The sequence below is a fragment of the Rhopilema esculentum genome, chromosome 19, assembly GCF_057945365.1.
Source record: "Rhopilema esculentum isolate cy_ngs chromosome 19, ASM5794536v1, whole genome shotgun sequence".
NCBI classification, from domain to species: domain Eukaryota; kingdom Metazoa; phylum Cnidaria; class Scyphozoa; order Rhizostomeae; family Rhizostomatidae; genus Rhopilema; species Rhopilema esculentum.
Genome location: NC_142833.1, coordinates 8,625,084 through 8,644,193, shown reverse-complemented (window position 1 = coordinate 8,644,193; position 19,110 = coordinate 8,625,084). Strand labels below are relative to the sequence as shown.

The window sequence follows — 19,110 nt, the reverse complement described above, 5'->3', positions numbered from 1 at the left end:
TAGATGGCAGAAAGAGAATAAAAGAAGCAAAACTGAAAAAGTTTAGATTTTCATCAAGATTTTTAATCAATGAATGAATCTAAGATCTTAATACTCCATAGTCAACAATCAAGGTTATGAGTTAAGTCAGTCAAGTAATCTCTAGCTATTAAAATTACTTTAGAAATAAATTCTAGAAAAAAAGGGAGTGAATGCCTTTCCATTTGCAAAAATATCTTATCCGAAAAAACATTGAAATATTTTCTTGGCAACTTTTCTTGAAAAATGGATTTGTCAATCAACCAAGAATGGAGGTTGATGTTGCAAATCAATTGTATGGCACCAAGAATGGTTATCTGATTATTTTTATGGAGATTCAAATGAAAATCAGAGAAAATATGCAATTTGTGACATGAAAACAACAAACATATGGATCTTTCTTATATGTTTCATGCTTGTTTATGTTAAATTGCAAAGTCAAACTCTTTATCTTTTCATAAGTTTAAACCTCAGGATTCTGTTATTTGTATCATGCTTTGCTACATTTAAGGGAGCTATTAGAATACATAAATAAGTGGTTTGTTTATTTTGATGCAATAATTAACAACTAAACATAAATGAGAAGGGAACCAAGAATGTGCTATATGATAAAAAATAGGAAAAACTAAAAAAACAAAATACTGCCACGGTAATCAAATCACTCTTATCAATAGTTTGTTATTATAAAGCTAGTTCAAAACGAGACTTTTGAAGACAGAAGGGAAAAGAATTGGTTTTATATACTCTGTTATCATCATTATCATGATAATGAGTTTAAACTACGATGAAGGCACTGTCCCTTTGGCTGCTGCAATGATTAAGGCTTAGCTAAGAATGATGGAAAGGCAAAATGAATATTGCCTCCAACAACCTATTTATGTGGGAAAAGCAAGTTGCACTTTGTCTCTACATGGCAAAAGTTTAATTCATATTTACAATCCTGATTGCCTCCTGTCCATATTGTCTTATACATAAAATAGTCTGACTCTTGATGTGCTTATGAGGTTGTTATCATCAAAGAATTTTGTCTCAACCACAACATTGCCACTGAAAAAAGAAATGATGAAGAACTTTAAAATGAAAATGAAGAAAAGCTGTATATGGTGTGATTGGACTCGAAGAAGTAAGTATTAAATTTCATGTTCATCTAGGGATTAAAAGTTCACCTTGGACCGCAATTCATCTAGGGAATTATCATACCTGTGTAGAGGTCAAGATGAAAATCTAAAAAGAAAATATTAATGAAACAAGAAAAAGGCAATAAATTTGTGCAGTTATAAAATTGGAGACAAGCAATCAGTTTGAAACAGTGTTATTCACAGAATACAGATCCTTCAGCATTATTTACTAAAATTTTAAGAAGAATTTTGATCAGACAAGAAATCTTACTTCAAAACATTTGCAGGCATCATCTGGTCTTCTGGAGCAGCTTCAATTAATGATTGCCAAGTATTTGTTGATTCGGGAATAACAAATCCAAACTCAAAATACCACTCTAGTATGAAAGAATATCTAATTATTATTAAATGATTTTTAACTGGGAAACTCTATAACAGTATGAAAAAGCAAAACTCTTAATACGATTCCAATGTAGTTTATCATCAATACAAAGATTGTCTTGACTGCAGGCCTTGTGTTGAGAGGCACTGAAGCTCAATGGAGCATCTCCACATGCCTGCCTAGACACTTTTAGCAGCTCAATCACTCAAGTGCCTAGTGAGTCTATACTTTCTAAAAGTACATAGTTACAATAAATCTATTTTGTTATTGATGATTTGGCAATATATTTTTTGCATGCCTAGCAAATTGAAGGTGCTCAATTTGTCAAGCACCTGCTGTTTTGCTCCTACCACGACATGCTTGATTCCCAAAAACTATATCAAGTTACCTTCTATACATTTTCCTTTAAACATGACACGCTGTTCTAGCCGAAACCTTGACATTTCTTCTCTAGATGTAAAATTGATTTCCCTTGACACTGATTTGCACTTTAGAACTTTTTTGGGTACTCTTGCTAAACAAAAAGAACATGAGGATGGGATTATAGCAAATGGAATGTGAAATTTCAAATACACATTAGTGGAACTTTGTTCTTTGGACTTTGGATAGAGATTCACAATTATGAAAATATTCATGGTCATTGGTTACTAATGAAAAGATATATAGAAGACAATGTTTCTATAAGGTCTGTTGATGAGTAGAACATTGTTTTTATTCTTTTAACCAATGGATATGTTTAGTAGCATAAACTATGCTTATTGAAGTTCTGAAAATGTCCCAAAAATATTAGGGATTGACCATATTGAAATTTTAGAATAAAGTCTGAAATTATTGACAAATCCAGAAGATAATAACAGTGTTCATATACATGTCAATCTGGCAAAGAGTATTTAAAGTTGTATTTTGTCTTGAAACAAAACTTGCATTGTTAGGAGTCATCAGTTTTTGGGGAACAAGAACAAGATTTATTAAAAGTCACAGAAGAACAGAGACAACATATTACCTTCATGTTCTACACCTGATAAAGATCTACAACACAAACAAAAAGGTTTATTTAGTGAAAAAATAAAATATGGACAAAAACATAAATCTTATAAGCTGAATGTGAAAGGAAAAGTTTTTTAATAATCATATTTTAAAACTAAATATCATTGCTCTTAATCAAGAATAAGTCAAATAATTAAATTTTGCTTAAAGGTGCAAATCTTTTCTTAACATTATAAATGATGAGATAACAAAAATAAACCAAATTACTCTTTTAGGTGACTCTTTCCACACAGCTTGATATTGAAGTTAAAGGGCTAGAAAGGTATGACAAAAGACTGGCTGAAAATTCTAATCTTTTGATGAATGAAAAGTATGTACCTTATTATGCCGCAAATAAGCCCACCTGGTAAAAAGGACCATGGGCTTATACCTGGGTGTAGGATCATTGAGCCTTTAAGCTAAGCTAGAGACTTTTCTGGATGAGGATGTTAAAGAATACTTCATAAAAGACCAAAAAATTACATATTTCTCTTTTGACAATATATTTGATCATACATTCTGCTTTAAAGATCTGGTATCTTAAGAAAATATTTGCATAAGATCTCTAAATTTTTCCCCTCTTGTTGTCAATTTAGTCACTTATAAAAGCTCTTACTTTCCCTCTGCAGTTTAATGCACAAGAGCAAGATATGTATATCATGATAATGTCTTGTTCAGGGAACATATCAATTCTTTATCTAAAACAGGTAACCAAATTTTTTACATGCATGATGGTCAGTGAAAAAACTTAATATTGAAATTGATTAAACGGTTAAGTGTTTTACTTGTCAATGCACAAAGTTATGAAAAAGCATCTTTGATTTATCTTTTGGTCCCAATGGCTGGCATTTTGGAAAAAATTATAGGCCCATGAGCCTGCATAAGGGTGCGATCTTTTCAATTTTGCAAAATTCTAAAAGATCTGCATATCTCTGCTTTGTTTATTAACTTATAATGTAAAAGAACAGCACTTGATTTCTCGAACAGCAAGTTTTTTTTATGCATTAACTTTTTAACTTTAAATTGCTAGAGTTTGATACATATTACTCTACTCACATGTCCTCACTTCCTTGCCACAGTACTTTTCCACTCTCAGCATCTCTAAGATTCATCCAATTTCTATTGCTTTGTCAAGGAGCATACCCTAAAAACTCTAGTTGTAATACTAGAAAAGATCTTTATCAGGCCTTCTTAAGAAATATCAAAGACAAAGGACTACTTAAATGACAAAGGTCCCTCCTTCCTACGATAAAAACAAGACAAAAAACCCAAAGGTCTTGAACATATAAGGTTATCTTATACTGCTCTTTATTTACACAACTGCATTTATTATTTGATCAGTTATCCAGACACATTTTAGCAGTTAGAAATCTGTGTTCAAATTTCAAATGTTGTAACCAATGGGTGCTAACATTTTTCTGTCAAGGGCTGTAATAAATCTATATGTTTGCAGTTTGCTGAAGTGATGCAAATCATAGTAATTGTTTAAACAGTTGTTTGATGTCTTTGTTCTGTTCCAGATTTCTGTTGCTCTATTATCAAGTTTGATGTAAACAACAAAGCAATGAATGGTTTTGAAAAACCAGTATGCAGAGCATGGCAATGGTGCACTAAATTTGAATCTGGGAAATTATACCTAGAGTTTTTTTAATCCACATCCAACAACCTTGATTTTACAGGGATTATACTAGTTTTCATAAAATAAAGCTAACATTTGAGAAGCTGAGTTGAACTGTTGTTGCCACTCGCATTTATTTATGGAGGAATTCATTTAGAAATACCAATGAAAGACAATAGTACACACCTATGAAACCACACCTTATAATTTGCACTAAAGAAAAAGGCTAGAAAGTAAAAAAACCTTAAAGCTTTACACAATAAATCCTCATAACTTTACTTGAATTAAGAGAGCTGAAGTTTATCTGGTATTGTATAATAGACAAAACTTCCGCCTATACCTAGTCGATAGAAAAAATATACTAGGTGATAAGAATGGCCTAAAAACTAATTGTTCCGAACCAACAACACTCCTGAGAAATCTAATTGCGCACCTGGTACTAAAGGATACAGTTTGAAACCTTCTTTTATACTTTGCTGAATCTTTGAAGAGCTCATTGTTGATAATGTTTTGCGATCTGGCAGAGTTTACTGCGATTTGTAAGGCGGCAACAAACAGCCTTTGCAAAGCCCGAGCAGACGATTCTTCTGTTTACAATGCAATTCAACTCGCAGCATTATAGCAACAAAATTGTTGTTGTTGCTGCTCAATACTTAAAGGAAGAAATGCAATAATTTTGAGGGGTGCCCAGAAAGGACCTTTTGTGTAGTTGTTGCAGGCTTCAGCAAAAAGGGGATGGGTACTTAGTCTATAAATATATACAATCTTTTTTGAGGCTGGATTGTTCTTATTTTGTTCTTAAATTAACATGGTGTAAGCAGTGCCACTGATAGCTTTTTCGCTCTATGGAGGTGTTTAGGCCTCATTTGCCAACAAAGTAAGTGGAACAATCTTCATTTGCCGACAAGTTTGAAAATTTACCGGAAAAGCATCCGAAAGTCCTCGTACTTGAGATAAAACGTTGTTTAAAATTGCATTTTAGAGTAGCTCAGCCTCAGCTTGTTCCTAATTTCTCTTGACTTTTGACCAATTTGTAGAATACCACAATATGTAGCCGAAAAAAAGCTATGACACATGTAAAAGGACTACATAACAAATTATTTTCAAGCAAATCAATCTTTAGAAATATATCAGGATAAGGTTGACTCAAGAATCAACCTTCTCTGATTCTGTGGTCGTAAGGTAGTCGAATATTGAAACAAATGACAAAACAAACCAAGTTTTATACTAAATCTAATATTAAACTAAAATTTGTTCAGTTACAATGATAAATATTCTATCAACTGTTTTTTGTATGCGAAATAAACTTGAATTCTGGTGCTGGTCCATGAGATTAATATCCTTTCAGCTTTCAAGTCACGGTTACTTTTGCAAAAGTTAATTGTAAAATACTGCCTTTTCGATGATGTCCTTAAAAAACACTAACAGAAGAAGCGACACTCGAATTTACTGCTACTGGGCTTGAATAGAGAATTAAAATTACTCGAAGGCATTTCCACGATACTTTTAGGGGACAAGCGGGCATTCTTTAGAAAACTGACCCCCTCGAACGGCACACTAAATTTAAATAAATTCAACTGATCGAATAAACGCATTATTTTTTGTGCTAAAAATTCAACCCAACCTCTGTTTCTAGACTTAAATGATCAATTCTAACAGTGCACACATATAAAAACCACTGAACTTGTTAGTGGTACAACCATGTGGCATGAGCATACAAAAGGCAATAGTTACCATTTTTCGTATAAACTTTGATGGTCAACCTTAACGGGAATTCCTTCCCTACATACAAATAAATATCTCTGCCTGAAATTTGTAAATACATTCAATTTTGCAAGTCCTAAAGTTTAGCCAAACAAAACTGTTCGCAAACTGCAAACAGATATCGTTTCTAAAGCTCCAGTTTAGGCCAGTTATCAACACGCATCCGATCAGTCAATGTTCCATCACAAAGTCTCTCTAACCAAGTACCTAAAAAATTTCTAATAGATATAACTGCGATTTTCTGACTTTGCAAAGCTCGCCCATCCAGTTCATCATCATCTATTTCATTGTCACTTTCAAGGCCTATAAAATCTGCAAGTCTTTCATGATTCACGTTACCATTTGGTTTAAAAACATGCAAGTATTTCTTACGACCATTAACGGCTATTACAGTGCCTGGTAGAACTTTCCCAAACTCTCTTATGTCCATAACTTCCGCACACCAAGACAACTGCTCTTGAATGGAAAGCCAGGCAAACGTGATCAGCTCTCCTCTACAAATGAACAAATAGCACAATTACAAAGGTACAAAATTAGCTCACAGACAGGGACGGACTAAGGTGGGTATTATTGGCACTGCAGCAATAGGGCCATTTCTGAAATAGACCCAGATAAAAACTGAAGAGAATTTTCCTGTAGCTGAATTGGCCAATAACAAGCTATTTTTGGGACCCTTTTAAAAAATGTGCTTCAATTATAATAGCAAGAGCTAGAAGAGTTGAAGTGAAAAAGAGGCTACATGTTATCTGAACTGACGAAATAGCAAGGATTTGAATAAGAGGTGTAGGCGCAGTAGTAGCTTCGAGAAATTTTACTTATGTGTTGCATATCAATGCAAAATCATTGCTAAGAATATAAACAAAGTGTTCGATTTGAATAGGCTGCTTGCTTGTCTAAGTCCTCTTCCGTTAAACGAATCTTGCAAAGCTCACCTGACAAATGTGTATGTAGCGTCCGAAAAGGCCTGCATGATTGGTGAATCTTCTACCTGACTTAAGTTTTCCGCATCTAAAAGAATGATGACCGTGAACCTCCCCGGAGGAGCATTGGTGATTAGCTCCTTGCTGTTCTTGGAAGTAAGCTTCTTAATTCCCAAGACAGTGCAATCAACCTCTTCCTCTTGTTGTGATGAGGATCTCCTGCATGAATAAAAAACAGATGGTCGTTCGGCATTGTCTTTAGATTAGAGCGATATCCGTTAGATTTGCCGCTAGCCTAAGCAGATAGGGAAGCAGAGTGGGCGTTACCGAAAAACCTTCGATATAGCTTCCTCTTAGGAACCAAAAAGAAGTCTTTCTTGAAAATATGTCTTTATTACGATTGTAGACCATATCCCCCTTGTTTCCCGCGATGGAGAAGGACGTTACTGGTCATAATAATGCTGATGTTTTCGTGGTTATTTCCCATAACCAAGAGCAAAACAAGATACATTGAAGATAAATATATACAAATGACAGTTCCAAAACCAAACAGATTTCAATCAAATCTCAATTGAATCTCCCTACACTGAGATGTCAGTCACAAAATAAGGATGCATTTTTCTGTAGGCCATCCAATTATCGTCAACATTATTAGTGATAGAGATAAAAGCTCTAACGCTAAAAGGAATACAAGTGAAAAATGATGAACTCACCCAGCAAGAGGTAACAGAACACTAGCAACAAGCACAATGCCAATCAACATTGAATTTATTATCATGGAAACAGGACTGCTCCTGGGAAAAGCAATATGGCGGATTAAAAGTAACAAACAACAGGTTGGAGACGCATTTCAGATTTCTGGTAAATGAATTAAGATAATGATACCTGATTCAAATGATGAAGAAATAACATAAAAATCTGAATAGCACCAAATTCAATAATTTTGATAACAATGTAACAGGTTTTTTTCAAAAATAATGAGGAGGATTAAACTTAAAAACTTTATTCAGTTTATTTCATCTCATACTTGAAAAAGCAGTGTCGTGTCAACGTACAAGTAGCTCGGTCTAAATCAATGAAATCACGGAACATTAATTTCAATGTTATATTAGCCTGCAATACATCGTATTTCCTCGAAAATTGGCCGACCTCGAAAATAAGCCAAAAAATATTAGAAAATATAGGAAAATAGGCCGACTTCGAAAATAAGCCGAGAGACAGTGACAGTCAAATAAACGTTCACTCCTGACAGTCAAATAAACGTTCGAATCAAATCATTCCAATCTACTGGCAAATTGTTTGAAAATAAATATTTTGTAAATATGGCTCCTACTAGAAAGTCGTTTTCTGCTAAGTTTAAAACAAAAGTTTCAAAGTAAATAGCAGATACAGGCTGTTCCAATAATACAACTGCAAGACACTTTGAAATCAATGTAAAAACATTAGAAGATGAAAAACTCGATCAGGCTCTCTTCAAACAACTACCTGGTTCTGGCAGACGACCACTTTCAGAGGACTTGGAGGAGCTTGTTTATCAGTGGAAAAAAGAATTTTTGTTCAAATTTTCTTTTTCCTTTCTGGAAACACTTCAACATTCAAAAGTAGGCTGAAAATTTCATTTCATAAAAAAAAATAAGCCGCGGCTTATTTTCGAGGAAATACAGTATATGTGCAAAATTCCTGTAAGTACCCGAAGTCACACACAGGAAAAAACGGCATGTTGATTGGCTCTTTAGTTTTTTGACCAATCATCAACAGCTAACCTCTCACCAAGTTCTTTCAGTTAACATAAGTCGAACTGTTTCAGTTAACACAAGCATGATTCATTTAACACCAACACAATGCTTCGATTCAATAAGAAACCCAACAATAAAGAAGGCAAAAATACCCTGGTCAATGTAAAGCAATAAATTGTTATGGTCAAAACTTGATGCAGCGAAATTTAGATGTCAGATTTCAGAATACATGGTACCCGAGTAGAAAGAAATACTGGTACCACCCAGAATGATAATGATTGAAAAGTAGGGAAAAACGCTTACCAACTAAAGAACTGGTATGAATCGACAACGTGATCAAAAAATGAGCTCATGTGCTTGGAAATACGATAAAACAAGTGCTGCAAAGGAAAAAACGTCAATAGTGTATGGTAGTCTACAAGAAATATTGATGATTCAAAAAAAACGAATATAACACGAAATATAACAAGTAATTTACATTTGTTTTCTTTCTCATGTTTAAAGGAATTTTTGCTATAAAAAGTTTTCAAGAAGTTAAAATTTGCTATTTGTATAGCAAAAGCTTATTAAAAGAATGGTCCACATATTATAAACAGCACGGGTAGCGTGAATAAGACATACAGTAAATTCGTCATGTCCACCATTCGTTATGATAACGAGCTATACACCTAAAATGCTTTTTTTGTTTATAATTTGTCCCTTGATTTTCCATAACTTGTCCATAAATATTTTGAACACTTCAGAAATTTTAACTTTTTAGTGATGCTAAAAGGGTGTTCAACATTTCATTCTAAATATTTTATATATGCATTGAATCAGTGGAAATCAAGGCCCAAATGGGTCCAAAAGAAAAGCTTGACATCTAATTGTAGAACAGTTGCCCGATGACCGAATTAAGCGTGAAACTCACAGTAGCAACTTAGAACCGTCCTGTTCTCTACAATGTAATTATATACCACGAAAATCACGAATGATTTTTTAGCGCTGAGCTGTGTTAGAAAAAATTGGTAAGCAAAATCTGCTAATACGTAAGCAGCGTGCTGATATTTGATAGGAAATTGTTTGGGTAGCTTTTAAACTGCATACAAAAAGTACATGAAGTGAAGCAACCAACCCCGAGCAAAAGAAAGGCAGGGGCAACGCCTGAATCAAAGCTGAAAGACGTTACTATAGTGATGACCTTCAAGTTAGTTATATTTCTATTGGGAGTAGAGCTTTAAACTTACTGGCTGATGCTCGTCGCTGATTGCGGATATGTTTGCTTCTCTAGATAGATCTATTTTTCTACCAACAAGCTGCTCGAGCATGGACGCGAGTTTCACCGACGGGTCCTCGGGATCATCAGGACAAAAGCCTCCATGTAGCCAGTCATAAAGAATACGTTTTGCCGATAGACGCAAGAAAACCAGCACCTGTCAAAAAACAATGTGTTCTATTCAAAAGACAGAAAATGAAGAAACTGAGTTGAGTTCCAAGAATAAATTTGGAAATAAGCCTTGGGTTAAGAACTTTAAGGGTAGTGATATTGGGGCGCAAATTTAGCTTCGGTTTTTCCAAGATACCTTAATTTGAGGCGTCAGTATACCATTGAGTGGAAAAGAGTTGCACAAGTGGCTAATTACAATCAGCAAGGGGGTTGGCATCATAAATACGCTTATTGTGCCTTTTTTCCCATGCCGAGAAATGATAATTTGCTTACAAATGTTATCGCCTCGTAAATTTTTTTTGGGGGTATCAGACAATTTATCCAAATTTTGCCACAACGTACATACAATAATTGATGATGCCAAAAAAATGGAAGGTGAAAATTAAAATAGTAAATTGAGTGCTAAAAAAGCCATAATGACAAAATTCTGTTTTACTTTCATCAGGATCAACATCTCTTTGCTAGGTAAATCATCCCCTTTTAAATTAGGGATAAATGTAAACATAATTGTCAATGAAAGCATACTTTATCCTTACGTTAAATAGATTTGTATATACTCTAGATATTTGCTTATTGAAATACCTTCAATGCCTGTTCTCCATTTTGGCAAGATCCGTCAGATTTGGCATCATCAATCCTGAAGTTCTTCTGTATGTCTTCATTGATGTACATAAATTGAACATTTCTCTCTTTCCATTTCACGTCTTTTGCCATTTTTCTTAGGAGATATCTTTGATAACTATGATCTTGGCGTGAAAACGTGAACAGAAGTACGCAGTATCTATATAAGCAAGAAAATCAGCAATGAGCTCCCTTTAAGCTGATATTTTTTGAATGACTCAAACACTAACAACAACAGTGCATAAAGGCTCTTCCCTGGAATAATGAGAAATATGCTAATAAAATCGCATCCCATATTCAGAAAACACCCATCACAAAGGTCATGTTTCGTTGGATTCATATGCTGAGCCAAAATAGAAGATGCAGTCTCCTTGCGGTCCTTGACAGTCGAAGGAATCGCAACAAAAATAATGCGAATTACACCAAACGCATAGCATGGGTTCATTTTCGTTTAAAAGAAGGTGAATTCAATTCCATGAAATATGAGTGATTATTGAATCACAACATGGAGTAATAAGAAAATCATCATTGACACTCTCTCGATGATAACACAAAACTGTAAACGATCTGTTACCACACGAGAAGGCAGCTCCTTCCGTACCTAATATCATTACCGAATGAATTGTAACGGTTTCTGCAATGGCTGAATGCAGCTTGGACTAACGGAATCATACCTATGATTTCAAGGGTTTTGTAAAAAGTTCAGGGATTTCATATAACTTTTTTGATGGATTTCGACTTGCTTCTATATCTTTTAACGACTTGTTTGAATCCGTTTTGAATGCACGATGTATTTATTCATGGATTCTTTTAAGCGGGACATTCACAAACCACGATCACTACGAATTCACGAAAATATAAATCGGTTTTTACATCAATAAGATATTTTGTTGTCCTATAATTCGCTGCATCCTTGACCTAAGAGCAACTTAGAACACCAAACAACTGGCATCGTAATTATGTATTTTTCATTCCTTTTCCAAAAACATTACAACTTTAACCAAAACAATGCCAATGGTTGAAGCAAATATCATACAACTCACAAAAAAAAGAGTAGGTCCTAATCTCCTACGATGTTTAATAGAAAAACTTCGCATCATACTTTTAGAGCCCTTTGTGGCAGCAGATTTTATCGTAGCACTGACCATACTCACCTTTTATAATATTCAGATGATACTGGACAAATGCTGTCAAATATCTCCTGAGATGATAAGCGTGGAAGGTGAAAATACAAATTCTCAGAGATCGCTTTGTGGATAGCTTTCTGGCTTAGACTCGAACCCTAGAAAAATAAGAAATAATTTCATAAAAAACGAGTGGATGTTATCATATCACCAACCCTGAAATTGGATATATTCCATTTGAAAAAAATAACCTTATTCATAGTGATAATTACATACACAATTGAAACGAAATTCACCCATAGCTAAAGAGAATGCAAGTAACTAAACTTCAAAAGCTCAAAGTTTCAAGCAGTACAGCATACATACAATGGCTTGTCATAAGAAACCTTGTAAGAAATGAGGAAATTTTGAAGTTTCTTAAGAATAGTATACCTTTAGGATAACCTCTGGCACTGAAGGTTCTTCTTTAAGAATAAGAAACAGTTGTTCCTTTTTCTGAACTCCATATCTACTCAATAAACCATCAGAGCCAGGTCGTGCACTATTCACATACGCAAAAGCAATCTTCTGGTGGTATTGATATGCAATCAGGCTAAACAGAAGAGGTACATCTATCTTGTTTGAGAATAAAATGGCCTGTGGCTTGTTGTCAATAAAGCACTGACGGAAGAACTCGATGTAATTCTCTTTGTTAAGCTGAAATTGAAATAAAAGTCGAGTTATAAATGCAATTACAGGTATAACTTAGCTTCTCACATTTGTAGTGAAAAAAACATTAGCCAAAAATTTGCACTGAGCTAGTATTGCAATGTAAGCAGCAATATTTTTTACTTTATAACATCACATACCTGTTTGACAAGGCCTTGTGGAATCAGCTTCCAAACAAACAGCCTAAAACTTTCTTTTGAATATTCTTCCATGTTGTATTCCAGAACCTTGCCTTCAAATACAGCTAAGAATTGTGGATAATACCTTACACCAAGTCTGCTGTTCAGTGTCCTGCTATACTGATAATTCAGCTCATAAAAGCCAATCCCTAGAGATGTAATATCATTTGCAACTGATTCCCAAATCAGTTCCAGCTGCATACCTAACAACAAACCAGACAATCAAGGTAAAATATCACTCTATAAATACCACATATCACTCTGATGAGGCCCTATATGCCGGGGCGTAATATTAGTATTCCTTAAATTTAATTTATTTTTAAAATTTTATCTTGTTGCATTTGATTCTTGTCGTCATATTGCTTTGTTCCTGAATATCTTTTGTATTATTACTCATTGCAAGATTCTGGCGGACAGCCTATCCTGCGGTTCTTCCTTCTTACACACAAATCAAGGTAAAATCATTAAGATTTGATATTTTTCTCTCGAGAATAGAAAGATTGCAGAAAGGTCAATAAATGTGAGAAAAGGTTTCATGTACACAAGTCCTAGCTCTTTGCAAAGTCGTAGTTTTGGTAGTTTGAGGGGTGTGGCAGCCCACTTGAAAAATTCCTTTGTATCTGTGAATTCTCAAATTTTCAAGCTTGCCAGCAAATAAGGGAAAATGGAAGTCTGAAACCTCCCTTAAGCAAGATAAAAGCCAATGGCCTTGTGGGGAAAATAATTTTCACAATCATGAATTTTGGGCCAGTATAGATGAGATGAAGGTAAAACTTGCTATTTTGACATTAAGATCATTTGATATAAGGAAAACCAATTCTTGAATAAGCCATGTGTTTGTTGTAACTTTATCCAAATCTTATCTAATGGTTTCCCCTTTACATTTTAAGCTCTTCCTAAAATGCTTTAGAAACCACAATCCACTGTAAATGCTTCTAGCTCACTGTAAATCAGTTCTTGCTTGTTTAAAGCCTTAAACCGAATTCATACTGGATGTATCAGTGACATAATGCTGACCATGTACTGTTTTTTGCATTTTAAACAGCTGTGTATTAGCATCACATTTTTCTGCCTTGCATCATAGCATATCAGGGTTATATAATTTATGTACATCAACCAAACCGTGAGACTTTGTAACCTTGAAATTAGCTAGAAAAACTGAGCCAAAAATAGTGAAATATCTGTGCATGATATTCTAGACTTTGTATATCTAGTGTTCAATGCAAAGGAAAGGACACAGCTTATAAACAAGTCTTACTTACACTGAAAGCACCAATCACCATAAATATAAATCATCTGTGGAGCTTTATAACTCATAGGGAGAACCGTTTTTTCATACAACTGATTTGTAAGAATTTGAATATTCTTGTTCCCCATATTTCCAAAAAATGAATCACTGAATGGCATCCAATTTGCATTTGAATGAAACCCAAAAGGACTGTGGTAGCCATCAGAGTGTTGACCAGATGGTTGTTCTTTAGTCATACCAAAATTATCGTAGTTATATCTGCGCTCTTCATTGCTCAATATCTACAAAATCAATTCAAATGTTTTGTTACCTTGAATAATGATTTGAATGATCACCAAAACATTACTATAAAACAGTCCTGGTAATATGGAATTTGTTGGCATGCTGGTAATCATACACATCATTTTATTTGGAACAGCAAAGACAGAGACATTTGAAAATGGAGGAAGGGAAATAAGTTTCTAAAAAAACTTGAGCAAAGGAAATGAGAACAGATAAATATGGAGTAATGGAAACACCCATCTTAATGTTTTGACCAAGGCATGTGTGGAGGCGTGCAATGGCAATGTTACCAGGACTGCTATAAAATAGAATATTGTCATTGTTCTCATAAAGTATGTAAGATCATGCACTTCCTTGACAGCAAAGAATTTTTGAATAAGAATTTATTACAAACATGATGGACCTAAAACCAAAACACTTAAAAAGCTTAAATGTTAAAAAGTTCTGGGACAACTGCTCAAATGTTATTATAAGTTGTCAAATAATGGTGCTCCTTTTCATTTATTTCATGCATCAATTTAAATCAACTGTATTCTGTTATATATACTACACATTGTTTGAAGAGAGTCAAAACCATGCCTTGAACAACAACTCAAACTCAATAGATAGCTAACGTCAAGTTGTGTCTTTTGACACTGGAGCATAAATAAGTTGGTTGCTCATTCTCACTGGTTGTTTATTTTTAGCCTGCCCAGGCAAGAGCAATCACTCTAACGAAAGACAACAAAAAATGTTAAAAATAAAAATCAACAAGGCTAAAAGGGTTCTTAATGTTTCAAAAAACTATAAAATCATTTTACTTTGGTGTGAGGCAAAATCATATGAAAATGAACTGTTATGATGATCTTTGAGAGATTAAACCTGAAGTGCCATACCAAAATCTTGTTAAAAACACTTTAACTGTTCAGACGATGTTCCAAGGGCTAATGTATAAGGTCAAATACTAAATGCCTATAGTATTCCTTAGCTTCCATGATTGGTTTGATATTCAATTGCATTTTTCCAAGAGATATGATTGATTCAGCTTACTTATGTTCCCTGTGTTTAGATATAATAGCTTTGTATCGTATCTGCTATTTGCTTGGGTGACAAAAGATGACTGGAAATGTGTTTTTGATCAAACACTTATTCCTTACAATTTACCATATTGCGTGCCTGAACAAATTCTGTCGGTATTAAATGTTTAGTATATAATTAATACAATGCTAGGTTATTGGTGCTACATATTAAAATAAATTAAAAACTGAAAAAATTAATCCAATATTCTACAAAATTTAGTAAATAAAATTATACATACATTGTAGGAATCTGTGACTTTCATGAACATTTCTTGTGCTTTTGGATTCTTATTTTTGTCTGGATGCCTGAAATGAAAATAAAAATTGAGCAGAGAAATTATATATGAAATCAAGTGTGACAGAGTCACTGAGTACCACGAAGACATGTGATGCGAACTTACATAATCTTTAGAACTAATTAAAGAAACATTACATATGAGGTTGTTTTGTTTAAGACTTGCTTTGTTTATCCCCTGCTGACATTGCTTTGTAATTATAATTCATGGTATGATTAGTATGCGCAGAAATTTCTAGAACATTCGATGGTAATCTGGCAAGTATGATGTAACGGCGGTAGATATTTTTGTAAAGTGATATAATAATAAGTAGTAATACTAAATGAGGCTGTGTGCCCGTAGAGTAGAGAATTTTCTTTAGTGATGATTCGAGAGTAGAGTTGTAATGATTTGGTAATTTCCGCATGGTAGAATTAAAAGGTCTTTTTCTTTGCTTTGTGGACTATTCAAGAAGTTGTTTGCGCTTGAAGCAATATTGAGTTCACGACACAAGTTAAAATTATTTATGTAATCATTAAAACAAATTAAAGCACCCAAATGGCATTTTAAAGTGCAAATCAAAGCAGGAAAGACACAGGGTCATATGGAAAGGAAACGATCTAAGGTTGCTTGGTACCGAAAGATCAAGAGCTGTAAATACTAAAATCTGGGATTCAAGCTGGATCAAAAGTCTCAGGGGTTTCATTGATTATTTGGTATTACCCCACATAAAATTTTGAGCAGATAGGGAGGGATGTGGTCAATAGTACTAAGGGCATGCTTTTATTCATTCAAAAGGACTGCATTCCTACCAATCAAAAGTTGTTTATGAATTTTGTGTGCCAATATAAAGATCAGTATGTAGGGCGCTAACCAACCAGCAATTAATAGACAAAATAAAACAGCATGTTCCTGCAGGTATCAAGCAATAAACAGTTCCAAACAGAGAATGGTGTATTTTCAAAAACCAAAATGCCCAAATAAAATGTGATTTGGTAATTGGTCAAAATTTACGCACAAATTCAGAGTGTGCCAAAATGTTTAGTGACAACAAATTCAAAATCATTGGGCAGGCAAGGTTGTCTTTCAATTCAGGAGATTTGGTATCTGTTTGCACCAAAACAAAAAATCCCAACTTGTTTAGAGAGGAAGAGTTCATTTTCTCTTTTAGACTCTTCAACTAGATGTGGTTGCTGGTGTAGTGGTTGCTGATTTGTAAAAGCAAGATAACCAATCAAACACATCTTTCTACCTCTCACATTATTTTCGATCAGGCACGGATCTAGCCAAAATTTTGACCGGTTTCTGGGTGCTTTACCCACATTACAGCCCTGTGTGTTATTGGTCCATAAATATTGCTAAAAGTTGCTAATGAGGTTAGTAAAATGTGATTAATTTGCCCACATTTTCATCTAATATGTCAGAATTTCACTTCGTTTCAGCATGGCCTTTGATCCACTTCGATTCTAATTTTCATGATTTTTTCCGAGAAAGAAAGTCTATTCCCTCAACACAAAACCTCAGATTCTTATTTGCCTCCGTATTTAATTTTGTTTCATTTTGTTTTAAAGCATCCACACTTTCAAGCTATGGATATTGATATTGAATATGCTTTTTAGCCACCGGTTTCTCTCACCCAAGGGAAACATATGGGTGCCGGTTTTCACAGGTTTTCAGAAAACAATAGCCACCGGTTTCAATATTGGCACATAGATAGCATACTCAAAACTGTCACTTTGAGTGGCTCCTGATTTCCTCGATTTTGAATTCCTCAGATACTTTGAGATAAAAGATGCTTGTAGGGGTTCAATTCAGTATATAAACAGAAGAGCTGTAGCCAGTCAGGGAGAAGTGCAGCAATTGTTGCAAATGAAATTTAGATAAAAAATTCAAGATTTACAGAAAAACAAAGCTCTTAGAAGTTGACCGGTTTTTTTAAACCTGTGCAACTGGCCTAGATCCGCGCCTGCTTTCGGCCCACACATGGATATAAATTTTCAGCATACTTTTTGTTATTATCCAACGTTTATACTCTATAAAGTATATACTTAAGCATGCTACATGCAATCTTAACTATGGTATTACGTACAATCTTCAACTTCAATGTTCAAATCAAAGAAATTTCTATTAGTTTTTTTTATGTCATAAGGTTTTATTCAGGATTAAAAGTTTTTACTGGTTTCAATAGATTTGGTTAGTATAATGGCCAATTTGTCAATCTCTAGTTTACCCAAGCCAATTTTTTTAAATAAGAATTCATCATGCATGCTAAGTTCCCATCATTGCTCTGAAGTAAATTAACAAATTTTTATGACTCATTTAAAAGGGCGTTTTATAACCTGCTTTAAGAAAAATCAAGATAATAACATTTCCATTGTTTACTCTTTTAACTGTTAGGCACTAGCACCAATACTATGAAAGAAAATGACAAACAATATGACAAACAAAATGACAAGTCAAGACTTGGAGAAAACATTGACTGCCTTCACAGTCTGAGTCGGTGCTTTAAGTATAAAATTCTATTTTTCATCGTGTTATTTCGGACCCTAATTTTGACGTTTTATGCTCTGAGGAGTGTCAGACGAAAAAGTTTTTAGCCAATATGGTGTAAAATGTTTGCCATATTTTCAAATTCTGTACCGCCAAAAAACTCTTCACATAAAATTCTAATATAATTTGCTTCAAGTTCTCAAAATTTCAAGGTATTTACAATAGCATTAAGATGGTCTTGATGGTTGCTAGTTAAAAACAGTCTATTACTGTTTCTTATTGGCGAAGTGTAAACAGCTTGAACATGTTAACCTGTCGATCAAGACGCTTCATCAATTAAATAATATAGCTTCAAAGGTCCCTACCATTTCCTTGCAAGAGCTTTATAAGCTCTTCTTATCTCTCTATTCGATGCATCTTTTCTCAGTCCAAGTGTAAAATATGGGTCAAACTCCTCGCTTAATGAACAAGAAGCGAACAAAAGAACTATTAGGCCACATATCAACCAGAAGGTGATTGTGCTTATTCCAGGTGAAGATCTTTGCATAATAGAAATACAAAGCCGTTTCTGCTGATCACTATAATTTGCAGATAAAATTAACCTCCTACAGCCTAACAACTATCTGCACTTGTTCGGCCTTTTAAGGGAAACTTCCAACCTTTTCTACCGCCATTCACCTGTTTCCTATGGTGTTTTCTGGAAGCAGCAGCAACAACAACAATCAAAAGAAATCGGCTACAGACTCAGCTTTTTACTTTTGTTGTTCTTCTTTTCAATTATTTCTTCTTCCTCTTTCCTTTTTCGCCATATTACTCTACTTTGTCTTCAATTTCTCCCTTTTATTTTCTTTTTTGTCTCTCTTCCACCTTTTCATCTTGCTTCTCTCTTCCTCTTCTTAATTATCTTCTCCTTGTACCTTCTTTTGCTCTTCTGTCCCTCCTTCTTGCTCTTCTTCTCCTTCTTCTTTTTCCTCTTCTCTCTTTACATTGATTTTCTTTCTGCTCTCATTCTCTTTTTATTTATTTTTCTTGCTCTTCATTCTTTCTATTTTGATTTATTCTCCCTTTTCTTCTTCACCTTCCTTTACCTCCTAATCTTCTCTTCTTCGTCCTGAG

The 19,110-nt window shown here is 34.2% G+C and overlaps 2 protein-coding genes across 2 annotated transcripts; both read right to left on the bottom strand.

Annotated features, from left to right (window-relative positions):
* Positions 1 to 37: 37 nt before the first annotated feature.
* Positions 38 to 4,771, bottom strand: LOC135688475 (retinal rod rhodopsin-sensitive cGMP 3',5'-cyclic phosphodiesterase subunit delta). Its single transcript, XM_065205336.2, has 6 exons — positions 4,613 to 4,771; positions 3,601 to 3,663; positions 2,522 to 2,547; positions 1,907 to 2,032; positions 1,408 to 1,513; positions 38 to 1,065 (listed from the first exon to the last, which is right to left on the bottom strand). Exons 1-6 carry the CDS (start codon positions 4,657 to 4,659, stop codon positions 984 to 986), a joined length of 450 nt encoding a protein of 149 aa, XP_065061408.1. The 5' UTR covers positions 4,660 to 4,771; the 3' UTR covers positions 38 to 983.
* A 137-nt stretch (positions 4,772 to 4,908) lies between these two features.
* Positions 4,909 to 19,085, bottom strand: LOC135688470 (dnaJ homolog subfamily C member 16). Its single transcript, XM_065205330.2, has 12 exons — positions 18,360 to 19,085; positions 15,469 to 15,535; positions 13,903 to 14,170; positions 12,602 to 12,843; positions 12,186 to 12,449; positions 11,784 to 11,911; positions 10,591 to 10,789; positions 9,809 to 9,994; positions 8,886 to 8,962; positions 7,560 to 7,640; positions 6,859 to 7,065; positions 4,909 to 6,420 (listed from the first exon to the last, which is right to left on the bottom strand). The coding sequence occupies exons 1-12, from the start codon at positions 18,539 to 18,541 to the stop codon at positions 6,054 to 6,056; spliced, it is 2,268 nt and encodes a 755-aa protein (XP_065061402.2). The 5' UTR covers positions 18,542 to 19,085; the 3' UTR covers positions 4,909 to 6,053.
* Positions 19,086 to 19,110: the final 25 nt, after the last annotated feature.